Source organism: Empidonax traillii, unplaced genomic scaffold (genome assembly GCF_003031625.1).
Source record: "Empidonax traillii isolate 1590-97213 ecotype Southwest subspecies unplaced genomic scaffold, ASM303162v1 scaffold373:size1354568, whole genome shotgun sequence".
NCBI classification, from domain to species: Eukaryota; Metazoa; Chordata; class Aves; order Passeriformes; family Tyrannidae; genus Empidonax; species Empidonax traillii.
The window spans coordinates 604,631-617,583 of NW_020955566.1; the positions used below are offsets into that span (position 1 = coordinate 604,631).

General features: G+C 34.1%; 1 protein-coding gene across 3 annotated transcripts in view; it reads left to right on the top strand.

Annotated features, from left to right (window-relative positions):
• The window catches only part of TDRD3 (tudor domain containing 3), a 102,253-nt gene that overhangs the window by 59,445 nt on the left and 29,855 nt on the right, over positions 1-12,953 (top strand). For all 3 annotated transcript variants that reach the window (XR_003572269.1, XM_027892893.1, XM_027892894.1), the window contains 5 exons: positions 2,826-2,897; positions 3,423-3,572; positions 4,232-4,372; positions 5,402-5,558; positions 6,182-6,307. Coding sequence is in view for 2 of the 3 variants with exons in the window: in XM_027892893.1 (XP_027748694.1) it covers positions 2,826-2,897; positions 3,423-3,572; positions 4,232-4,372; positions 5,402-5,558; positions 6,182-6,307 (646 nt within the window). In the remaining variant the exon portion in view is untranslated. The remainder of the gene's footprint in view (positions 1-2,825; positions 2,898-3,422; positions 3,573-4,231; positions 4,373-5,401; positions 5,559-6,181; positions 6,308-12,953) is intronic.

The window sequence follows — 12,953 nt, forward strand, 5'->3', positions numbered from 1 at the left end:
AAGTTCTCTAGTATACTTAATGAGTCTTTTGTTTTGGTGAAGGTAGGGCTAAATATTGAGGTTACCTGATGGGAAAAGGGAGTAGTTTTATGTATACTTCAAAATTCATATCAGAAAGAAGTGTGAGGATACAGTAGAACATAATACCTAGTTCAGTCTCATATTGTAAAATCTTTGTTTCTTAAGAGATTCCCTAGGAAATAGATTTTTAATGTCACAATGCAGATACAGCAGAAAGGGTAAAAGAAGCATACTAAATGTATTTGTAACACAGTTTATTGTAAATGATTGTTACTACTGTGCTATGAACATATTTAATTGTAAGTTAAAAAATACCATTCTTGTTGCCTGGTTGCTTTGTATTTCATGCAATATGAAATGTCATTTCCAAAGCAGCTGCTCTCACTTCTCAGCAGACAGTATTACTTGGGAAGAAAATGTCAGGGCTCTTGTTTACCATTAGACCATTACAGTTCTTTCATTATGGGTAACAGCTTTATGCAATAAGTTGTTACGATTCAAAATCCATGTAGCTAAATAAGTAGTAAATAGGCAGTCAATTTTAAGGGTGCTTTTGCTATTTGCCCAGTTGCATGTTTGAGTGGTAGATTAGAACAGTCTTTTTCTTCCATGTGTTTTCTTGATTCTGATTTGGGAAAGAAAAATGTAGACTTCAGCATGTTCTTCCTGATTGTAGGACATAAGGCATTAACTATGATCTGATGCTTGAGTTCTTAGGCTAACACATAGTATTTTTTTTATTATAAATTGATTCAGTGTGGGAGTTCATTCCAAAATTGCTTGCATTTCTCTAGGTACAAACAAACAAGCAAACAAATAAAAACTGAAATAAGTGTAGGGTTTACTGGACCTAGAGTGTCTTCCTTGGGGAAGTGAAGCAGCTTGGCTGTGAAATCACTGCTGTACTGTGCTGCTTCAGTTAATAGATACAGAAAGGTATGAACATGCTACAGTGATCAACCCTTGGTTAGCTCATAATTCTAAGGCAGCATTTTAAGGGAACTGATTACTTCTAAAGCAGAAAAATTTTACGATATTTGCACTAAGTGCTTTGTTTTGAATAATTTATCGAATACTTTATCAGTGTTTTTTTGCTCTGAGGCAAGAAGAAAAGGATTATTATATTTTTTTTCAGCCTTGAAAGAACTTAATAACCATAAATGATTTAGAAAATGGTCTTTGGCTCCTGAATAAAAGTAGTTAACTTGAAAGGAGTGGACCAAAAGTTTTAATTTGGGTATGTATTAGCTAAATTGATCCATTACTTAGTTTAAAAAACTCAAAACATATTCACGTTTATACTGCAGTTCTCACTTGATGGACTTAAATCAATTTTACATCAGTGTAATAAGTATATAGGTAAATGTCGTATATAGCCCTAAGTAAATAATATCGTCTCTGACAATGTTGTATGTAATCATTCATGACTGTCCAGTGGGGGAAAAAGGATAATAAAAAATGAAGATGATAAAACAGATGCATTATAGGAAATGCAATTTTGGAGCATTTTAACAGCATTAAGGACCTGTTCTTCCTTTTTCCACTTCTGAAACCAAATATTTCTGTGTAATACACAATAATTAACACATAATCAAATGTCAATTACAGTGAATGGCTTTCTCTTCCAGGCTGCTGCTGTTCTTGTAATTTTTAGAGAATGAGAAAAACTTTTATCAACTTATGAACAGATAGTTTAATGCAATGTTTTACAAATACATCTTTTGGCTGTTGTTTTTAACAAGTAATTGTATTATTGGAGAATGCTACATTTTCAGGCCTAGGTCACTCAAACTGAAGAGTTTAGAGCACTTGTTCTATCAATACTGAGTATCAGTGATTGGTAGGCTTACTGTTATGGTCTTTGTGATCCAAAGACCTCCTTATCAATTTAGCATATATACCATGCTTTTTAGAAGGTTATTGGGGAAATTTCCTGGCAGCACAGTATTTTGTTTCCAGCAGTGGCAAAAAGGAGATGTTTTTTAGGGAGAGAGCACAGCCTGAGCTCTTATAAAGCCTTAGCATCCAGAATTGCTGTATTATGTTTTATCCAGGGATACAATTCTGACTCATCTTTTCTGTGTTCACTTATGCAAGGGATCATAAATTTCACAGAGAGGTTGAGCCTGGAGGTTATTTGGTTCCATCAGGGCCATCTAAAGCCCGTTGTCCAGAACAGTGTCCTGGCAGCTTTTGAGTATTTCCAAGGATGGTGACTCCACAACATCCCTTGGCAACCTGTGCTAGTACCTAGTCACCCTCAGTAAAAATGGTTTCTGATGTTCAGAGGAACCCCCTTGTGTTTCAGTTTCTGCCTGGGCACCACTGAAAAGAACCAGTCTCTTTACATTCTCCCTGCAGTTGTTTGTGTAAATTGATTAGATCCCCGTGAACCTTACCTTCTTTAGGATGAATTGGTCCAATTCTTTTTTAAACATGCTGAATCTGTGTGTCTTTACAATCTCTAGTGACAGCAGGTTTACTGGGCACTATGTAAAGAAACGTCTGCTGCCTATTTGTGTGCTGCTTTGTTCTAGTAGTGTAGATTTGGGTATATAACTGAATTTTCTACATTTGCTCTATGAGTCGCCTTAATGATTATGCAGAATTCCATAATTTTCTTCATTTCTCTGCCCCTCATGCAACCTTCTTCTTAACCTAAGTACCCCAGGATTTTAAGGATATTATTTTTTTCTGCTTAAAATGTCCATCTTGCAAATTTCCTGTACTTTCTGAAATAGAGCCGCTTAACATATAATCTGTTTTCTGTTTGCAGTTTATTAATCATCAATGTTATTTTACAGAGTTTGGCGAAACACAATAGGACTAACATTGGAACAGAAGGCGGTCCTCCTCCTTTTGTACCTTTTGGGCAGGTATAGTGTACTTCTCCTTGTCATTTTATGGAAGAACTTATATTATGATATCCAGAGTACATGGTTCCAGTTAAATCAGGCTATCAAAACACCTTAGATCATGATGACTTGGATATAAAAAATGTATTTTAAAAGAAAGGTGTTAATCCTGTCACTTTGTTGCACTAGTTTCTATTTGACATTTTTCCTCTCAATTTCAAACTTATTTTGTGTGTGGAGTCTCTGATTGTGCCAGTCAGATTATGTAGGCACTAACGTAGTCCCTCCTTAAATGCCAAAAGTATTTCCAAGAATTGTACCAGCCATGTTGTGAGCTAAGCTTAAAATGGAAAAGCCTTCTTTTGGCCTTCCTAGTGCACCAGAGAAGTGTGCTTTTAGCAAAAACAGATCTAGCTGTCCTAGGTGTACATTTTTGTGATCATATTCTTTATCTTAAGTTTTACTAATCTAATGCAGTAATACTTTGGTCTTTTTAAAATGACAGTAGGCAGAAAAGTTAATTAAAAAATTCTTTTACATTTTCAGAAATGTGCATCTCATGTGCAAGTGGATAGCAGAGACCTTGATCGCAGAAAGACTCTGCAAATGACAAATGCTGTAAAAACTGTTGTGGACAATGATGAATTTGAAAAGCAGAGAACAGCTGCTATTGCAGAAGTAGCAAAGAGCAAGGAGGTTAGAATGCATGTGTTACAGCGTTTTACTTACCATGATTGATCTTTTCTTGTTATTTTGAGTATTAAATGACAAATGCTTTCTGATATATGACTGCTTATAATTCTACTCCTGAATCTTTAAAAAAGAGAGTCCTTTTAGATTGATGGCTATGTTCTTAGAATAAAGCAAATAAATATATCATAGTGTTTTATTGAAGATATGATTTTGATACCACTTTAAAAAATGTGGGCTTTAGAATTTAGCTAATAAGATTTAACTAATTAATGCAGACTATCAATTTTGGTCTGTCTTTCTCAATTCTCAAAAACCTGATGATTCCCTGTCCTCAGTCTGAAAGAATAGCTAGGAAGTTTAGTTCTAATGTGTCAGATTTTTGTCCTCCTTTGGTTTTCCTTTTAGTTTAGTTTTGAAATCTGCTTTGTAAGTCATAAAAACTAAAATTATATACCCTTTCTACAGCCTTCTTTGGACACAGGGAAAAAAACCTACCTAATAAATTAATCTTTTGTGTGTGTAAATTAGTGCTTTATTTGTTGATGCAAAGCATAATCATAAAAATGCCAATGCAACAAATTTACTGCACCTTTTCTACTAATATTGAGGCTTATTTTTGTAAGTTCTGTTTGCTGAAATGTTATTTTTGTGCTTATCTGAAGACCAAGACGTTTGGAGGAGGTGGTGGTAGTAGCAGAAGTAATCTCAGTGTGAGTGCTGGAGGGAATCGAAACAGGGAACTGTTCCAGAAAGAGAAGATAGCAAAACCTGAGGGGAAGAATGAAGGTGTCTACCGAGAACTGGTAAGGTGGAAGATTTAAATGGAACCTTAACTGCTCATTACTCAAAACCAAAAAACAAATATAACAAAAATAAAATTAAAATACCTCAAGGAATAAAGACTTTGAAGGCTATTTAGAGTACTTAAGGTGCTTTTGTGTATTTCTGAGATAGTTAGGAGCTTTAGTGTGATTTGAGGGTTAAAAAGTTACCCGGGAAACTTTAGATGTGTATCTTAAAGGTTAGATTCCACTAGGTTTGGAGGTTTTTTTCTGGAGGGTCATATTTTGGAATTTGTAGACACAGTGTTGTATTGATGGGATTCCAATTAAGAGTGTATTTGATTGCAACTGTTCCAGTAGATGGGTTACTGGTGTCATTTTGGTTGGATATGGGATAAGGAAGGACAGAGGGCCTAGTCGCATTTTGGTTTTGTTGCATGTAAGTCTGGAAGAGGCAGTTTTCACATGAGTGCTTTAAAGCAGATGTCAGGCTGTTTTCTATACTTGATGCTTTGTGATTCCTGCTTTGCCTTTTTGTCATTGTGCTCTATACAGTTCAGAATAACAAAACCTGGATTTCTGTAGAAGTAAATTGTTTGTACTTCTTTGCTTTCTTCTACAAAACCTTTAGCCAATTATATTTTCTCCATGTTTTAAGAATTGTGTAACTGGGTTTTGTATTGTCTGTAAAAGCTGTGAACGGGTTCAAATATGAGCAAATGCTAGTTTTGATACCAGTATTATTTTAAGATATTCCTTTTAGTTTTCATCTAGACTAGGAGAATTCGTGCTTGAAAGCACAAAACAGTAGAACTGAAAATGAATGAATTAAAAATCATAATAATATTAAAAAACCTCAAACCTTTATTAGCTGGTTGTTTGGATGTAAGAGAGATTGTATGTGAAGATTTTATATAAAACTGAAATATTTATCATCAATTAAATAAGGAATAGTATTTCAGTTAAAAATTAAAGAAAAATTAATGTAAAATCTGGTGGATTTAGAGTCTTTGTTGTATTTATTAGTTGTGTGTGTATCTTTTATTTCAGGTTGATGAAAAGGCTCTAAAACACATAACAGAAATGGGTTTCAGCAAAGAAGCAGCAAGGCAGGCACTTATGGATAACAGTAACAGCCTAGAGGCAGCATTAAATTTTCTTCTGAACAACAGTAAACAGAAACCCATTCAGGGACCACCACCTAGAGGTAAAACTTGAAAACAGGTGCTTTAAAACAGTGTTTACAAGCAAAGGACTTTGTGTATGGTGGATTACTAATGTAGTTATAGAAAGGCATATCTGTATGTTTTTCCTTCAAGTTAGAATGCATCGCAAACCGGAAAGCAAATACCTAAGAAAGACCTCTGTGCATTATATTCTCATTTGAATTGGAAGTCACAGATTTGAATATCCTTAAATGGGAAATACGCGTATCCTAAAATCACAGAAAGACATGGGTTGGAAGGGGCCTTAAAGATCATGTTGTTCCACCTCCCCTCCACAGGCAGGGATGCCACCCACTAGATGAGGTCACCCAGGGCCCCATCAGCCTGGCCTTGAACACTTTCAGGAGTGGGGCATCCAGAGTTTCTATAGACAGTCTGTTCCATCCAGAGCCTCATCACCTTCACATTAAAAAATTTCTTCTTAACATCTAGTCTAAATCTCTCCTCTTTTATTTTAAAAATGTCCTCCCTTGTTCTATCTATTTTGTCCATGACAGATTTTTTTAAAGACAGAAAATACAAACATTTTATAAATTAAATGAAAAAGTGTATACTTTTTTTATTTATTTATTCCCCATTCACAAAAAACTTTTGATGCTTACAGGTAAAGGGAAGGGCCGAGGCAGAATAAGAGCTGAAGATGAAGAAGAGCTAGGAAATGCCAGACCATCTGCACCAAGCACACTGTTTGATTTCTTGGAATCCAAAATGGGTACTCTGACTGTAGAGGGTAAGTTACTGAAATGAATGTATCTGGAACTAATATTGGACAGTGTTGATGGAATTCTTTTTCCTAACTATGTAATCTAAAAGGTGATTTCTAGAACTTCCTCCACCTTCAGTCATAAAAAAAAGAGTGCTTGGAAAGTTGTTCCTCTGCTTTGAAGAAAGGTCTAATAAATTGCACTGTGATGGTTAGATGTCTAAAAGTAAGTAATTTGAAATAAGATGACATAAATCACAGTTCGTTAATCTGATTGGACTCCTCCTGAATCATGACTCTTCACACATGGTATCGTGAGTCTTCCCTGTATTTGTCAGAAATCTAAAATATTCAAAGAAAGGACCTTTCAAATGCAAAAGCATTCTGCATTAGCTGATACAATTTAGTAAACTATTCAGGTAATGAATATAATACAGAAAGCAGGTGTAGGGAATGATGGTTGAGTTATATCTTGGCAACTCATTTCACTTACCAAAGATGAGTTAGATTTTTAGAGTGAACAGAAATGAAAAAAAATGGTGGTGCTTTTCACTTACATTGCCAACATTGATTTTTCTTTGGATACATTTTGCGCTTATATTGAGAGGTTAGAGAAGGCTTTTATGTGTGACTGAAAGACATTTAAAGGAAAATAATAGAAATAATCCCTGCGCGTTATATAACTTGCTTACTGTCAGTAGTTTTATAGTACCTAAGTAATGGTAGTTTACCAAGACTTGTGAAATGAGTGAATTGCTTCTTTTAAAATGGTATTATGGATTTCTAGGGGGGACTTCTATGATCTTGGGATTTAGTACGTTATTTTAGACAATAAAGCATAGTGTTATGTCAGTAAAAATTGGTTATATTGGTTATATGTATTTCAGTTTATAATCTTCAGTGCTGTATTTTAAAGATAAATACACTTTGCTTCTGCATGTTTTTTCCCCTCTTAAATGAAAATAAAAAGATGTCATAAGTGATCATAAAAGGAAACATAATTCTATTAAAACTTTGTAAAGGTTTTGTACTCCTTCAGTTGCCAAAGGTCCTGGAATAGTTCCTAGCATGACATAGGATTTTTGGGTTTGTGGTTTCTTACCACTATGTTGGAGTTTTTTAGCTTTATCTGAGTCATCAATATGCAATCTGTTGTATTCCTGAATCATGCTTTTCTGAAAAGTAAAACCAAATGTAACCTAAAAGGTTAAAATGCTAAAAGCATTTTGAAGAGTTCAGAAAGTGTTCTGATTATTTTGTGAAATATTTTAGATATTTCTGCCCTTTTTTCTTCTGAAAAATACGTTGTTCTTTGTAATTAGAAAGGCTTTGAAGTGGTTGCTTAGTTTCATGTTGTTTTTATTTTCCTTACTGACTGTGTATAAGCCCATAGGATTGTATCTCTGTTTCTATGCTAGAACTTACTTTCGTCTTACAAAGTCTATTTCAGATGGATTTTTTCAAGAAATACATAGGCATACGTATTTTGAATTTTTAAAAGTGCTTTTTTCCTTGCCAAACTTGAGAAAAAAACCTGCAACCTGATGAATTCAAACACATCCTTGAAATCATATATTTAAAGTAAATTTTCCGCCATTTTTCTACTAGTTTTCTGCCTCTGTGGTTGAAAATCCTCTCAGTTAAATTCTTAATTATTAGTTCTCTTAAGTTCCATTTAAACTGAGATGACAGGAGTGTTAAAAGTGTTTGCAGAGTGACATATGTGCAGTGACCACTGTGAACTCCCTCTTGATGAAGTCTGCATCCAAGTGTCTGCAGAAAACAGGATATAGATTATATATATATACACACACACACACACATAGTACCTTCTGAATTTCATTGGATTCTGTCGGCTGTTAGCAGTAGGCACATGTAGTTTCACTTAGAACTAGAAAAATATTGATCAGAAATAAAAGGCGTGTTGGAGAAGCTGATCGAAATGACTCAAATATGTAATGTTACATGGCCAAAAATAGGGTCTCTTCACTGATTTTCCTGCACAGTAGTACACTAAGGAGGGCCCAGGCTGGCAGGTGTAAAGGCTGTACTGTGCTACATATAAAAGAAGATAGTTCTACATCTTCTGTATTTTGCAGTATTTCTGGCACCTCTCTGTCCTATGTGGTCTCTAAAATACCGTATTGTTTTTTTAGGTGCTCAGAGAGATGGCCTTTGTATAGCAATGAGAATGTATCTATTATTACATGAATTCTTGTGACCAGGAGCATATGATTACCTGGGATGACTGTATTTATCATTATTGCAAGAATGAAACTTGTACACACTTCAGACAGATTGTAGTGTCTCCTAAATGGCTGAGAATCTATGTAGAAGCCAAAAAACATAAGGCAGTTTTGCAAAACTGAGATAAATATTTCTTAATTCCATGCTGTGCTGCATTTTTTTCAAAATCTGCTCATGTGATCTGGGGCAAGAAAGTGTCTGAAAAGTAGAATTGTTTCTTTTCAAGTACACAAAGGATTTACTTGCTTTTCTCTGTGCATCCCTCCCTACTTTTCTTCTATACTGTTTCTAATTGCACCTGAAACCTCAGTACTGTGAAGAATTTCTTAATTCACTTCTGGGTTTGCAATACAGTTTTTGAACAGGAACTACAGAACAGTTGTTGAATTTTTTGTCTTTGACTGTGTACCTTTTCATCCTTGGATTTAGACTAAGTAGAAAAACATTTATGAATTGAAATGTTTGTATTTTTTAGGATGTAATTCTATTCCTTTTTAGAGATAAAATAGTGCATTAAATTTCTTGTTTGATGTTTGGGTTTTTTTTAAAAAAGAAGTACAAATTAATTATAAGAAAGCAAGTTGTTAGTCCTTTGCTCCCTAAGTGGTATCTTGCAATGGTTGTTTGGTTTATATACTTTTTGCCAGTTAATGAAATATTGTTTGAAGTAATTAAAACTGTTGAAGGTATTAAATACCTGACTCCATGGTCTACTAGTTCTTTCAATGTAAAACATAGCATACAATAAACATACTTTATTTAAATGAAATGCAAAGAATTAAACCAAACATATCCATAGCTTTATACTGCATGTTTATTTATTTATTTATTAAGTGAGAATGGTTGGTGGCACCTATGAAAATGTTTGTATTGAAATTAAGTAGTTTGAATTTTGGTTGGCAAGAGAATCCTCCTGACTGCAAGAGATAACACAAATAGTAGATGAAATTGCTGTCAACTAGCTGCCTTTGCTTGCACTTGGATTATTTCTGCCACTGAGCATAAAAGATTTTTCCATTAATCTCCTTCTTATATATTTCTTTTGTTATGAGGAACAATTCATCCATCTTTGCCAACTTAAATAAGTAAACACAAGGTTTATCAGTGAGAACAAAGCAGTGCCAAGGGATCTGACTGTAGTATTAAGGAATAATGAACAATATGCCTTATATATTCCCAAAGAAGTTAAAGGTTTAAAACAAATCAGTAATGCAATACAATATAATTAAAATATATTTATTGCATTACGTGATGCCACAATTTATTTCAATATCTGGGAGCGAGGGCACTTGGAGGGGAAAAAAAAAGAGTCTGACTTTTTGGAGTTAGAGGAAATTTGTAATCTTTGGAATTTACCATTTAGTAGCTATATTTTCAACAAACATGTTTTTGTTGTAGTAGTATGTTAGCATTGGTGGCATATGTTAGGAGGCTTGTATTTTTATTTTTTCATTAAATATGAAACAGAAAGATATGGTAAACATCATACATTTTAAAGAATAATAAAAAAATATTGGGTTTTGTTCAGTCCTTTAATCCTGTAAGTTAAAGTTTACGGTAAATGCAACAGCAGAATGCTTTGGAATTTTTTGGCCACTTCTTCATTATCACCCTCCTCCGCAACTTGTATTTGTTTTGTTTCGACAGAAACATGACCTCAGGTTCTAGTTCCCCAGTGTTACTACATTTTAGAAAGACTTACGTTAATATTTATCTAACTTGACAAAGCTATTAAATAATGGCCATTTCATTCCGTGGCATGAAACGTGTGCAAATGTATCATTAATTTTCTTCTAATTCTTTAATCTTTTGTCCAGTATGAGATAGAACATGCCCTGAAGGTAGATGTCTACGAGATACACTTCTATGCAGTTACATAAAAATATTTGGTTTGAAATGAGAAACCCAAATCATTGCCACCAGTGTGGGAAGGGCCACAGTCTCTGAATTTGAACACATTATTAAGCATGATAAAATCCACAGGAGAGAGCCACAGGAAACCGTACTCTCTAAATTCCATTGTGCATGGAGCAGTGCTTTATAAACTCTATTGACTAGGATTTCCAAGTGTAGCAGATCCTGCTGGTTTCTTGTAATCAAGGGAATGTGATTGGTTCTGTACGGTCTTCTTGCATTATCACATACAAAAGCTAAAATGAGTAAAATAACTGAGTGAGGGTTTCAAACTGACAAATGCTAATCGTCGGCTTAAAACTTCCCAGCAGATGACAAAAACCTTATCTTTAATTTTGAAATGTATTTTTTTCCCAGAACTTGTTCCCAAACCTCTGGGTACAGTGATGATGACTGGGTTAACCCATCTTGTTGTTTGGAAGGAGCTTACCAAATTTTCTTGTTAAATGGCAAATTATTAATTGCTTGTTGTTGCTCTGTAGGAAGCATTACTTTTCTGGAAACATTAGGTAATGGTTTGTTGGAGTTGGGGCAAGAAGTAGAAGGAAGGAACGGTCAAGGCTGTTGTGTATGACTGGTCCCTGAGGAAGCTTTTAGCACAATGACTGCACCTCTGCAGAAGACATAAGTTTATTGGATTCTACATAGCTTAAGATTAGAGTAGAAAAATGTCAGGTGTTTTATGAGCACTGTGTGCATGTCACAGTAAAGAGACCTAGAAAAAAGATGCCTGTGTTCACTGTTTTGAAATTCTCTAGTCACTTCACTTGCTAACATATAATATTAACTTTCCACTGCTATCTAAAAGAAATTTGTAACTGAAAGATTCAACACACTTCCAAATCAGCATATTGCTATAGTATTGTGATCACAGTATGTTGGGTAGACAATAGCTAAAATTGCTTATTATGTGCTATGAAATTGAATAGAAATTTCAATACGCTTTTTCCAATTATCAAAGGATATGTTTATGTTTTGGTTTTTTTCTCAAGGCTTTAACTAAAGTATAACTGCTCTGCAGGCTTTTGTGTTGCAGTTGTATAGAGTCCTTGTGTATACTAGATGCTGCCTAGGTGACTGCCCATCTCAGTTCAGGAAATGTTTATTAATTTAGAGAAAGGGGAAAAGACAGCCCTCAAGAGAAAACATTTAGAGTCTAAGTCAAACCTAAAATCCTGCCACCTAGTGAAATATTACCATGCCCAATCTAGTCATAAACCCATTTCTGCTTTTTTTTCCATTGGAACAGTGACTTTTTAAATGAATTTCATGATAAAAAATATTAAATAAGATGATTTATAATGAAGTCTGTTAGAGTTTTATACACATTTTTCTTTATTGGTGTGTACAAGGGAGTAAACACTCAGGGGTCATCAAACAGTTCAGTCATTTCATGTGTAATTAACATTAGGAATAGTCATAAGAGCGTAGGTTGGGAATAGGAAGAGTGGAAGCCCAAGCATTTTATTACCAGAGGAGAAGTATAAATTAAGAATGTCATAAGCAAAGACTGTTCTTTAATTAGGAAGTTAAGTCTTTCTAGGACCATAGGAAGTCTAGAAGATGGGTATCTATTATACAGAAGTGGAAAAGTGTAATGAAGATACTGAAAAGTTACAAATATAAATTAAAGAAAACCACTATTTTCATGTGATGTTTGTAAAGAAGAAATAAAGAGGTACTTTTAAATTTAAAAGTTTCAGTCTAACAAAAAATAAAATCTTAAATGATACAAAATTTAGTAACATTTTCATTTTTAAAAAGAAAATGCATATTTATGAAACTCTTGGTTCTTTCTGAGTAGTATATACTTATATATTAATACATTAAAAACATTATGGGTTTCAAAGTAATAAATTATGTAGTAAGATGTATTTTTACCAAGATCATGTTCATGATAAGCCTTATGTATGCTAATGTCATTTTAAAAAATAAAAACACTACATCATTTTAGTCAAAGATTTCTGACTTCTAAAAGTGATGCTACATCAGGTATATGTAAAAATAGAGCTAGATTCTTACTAGCTAATTCAGTAAATTAAATTGATAAAAGTTCTGTAACCTATTAATAATGATGTGATGTTTGGAAGTATTTTCTAAAAAACAAAACAAAACAAACAGCAAAAAACCAAAACCAAAACAACAACAACAAAAAACCACCAGGTGAAATTTCCATTTTAATTTTAACTCTTACCATGTAGCATCTAATTATGAAAAGTGAAACATTTGCTGTCAGGTATCAGCATTCATTGTTTCTAGTGGTAACATGTTATATAGTTTTCCCTTCCCATAGGATTGTATGAGAGCCTGAGTGCACATTCCCAATATGCCCACTGGGCTTGTGCACACAATATATCCGTGGCCAGATGCTATGGATTGACACAGGCAAGGGAATGACACCTTTTCAGTCACCCACGTGACACAAAATTGATCATATTAATCACTCTTACAGGTTTGTTTTTCTTTTCCATCATGTTTAAATTGTGCTGCGGATCTCATACTGCCATCATGC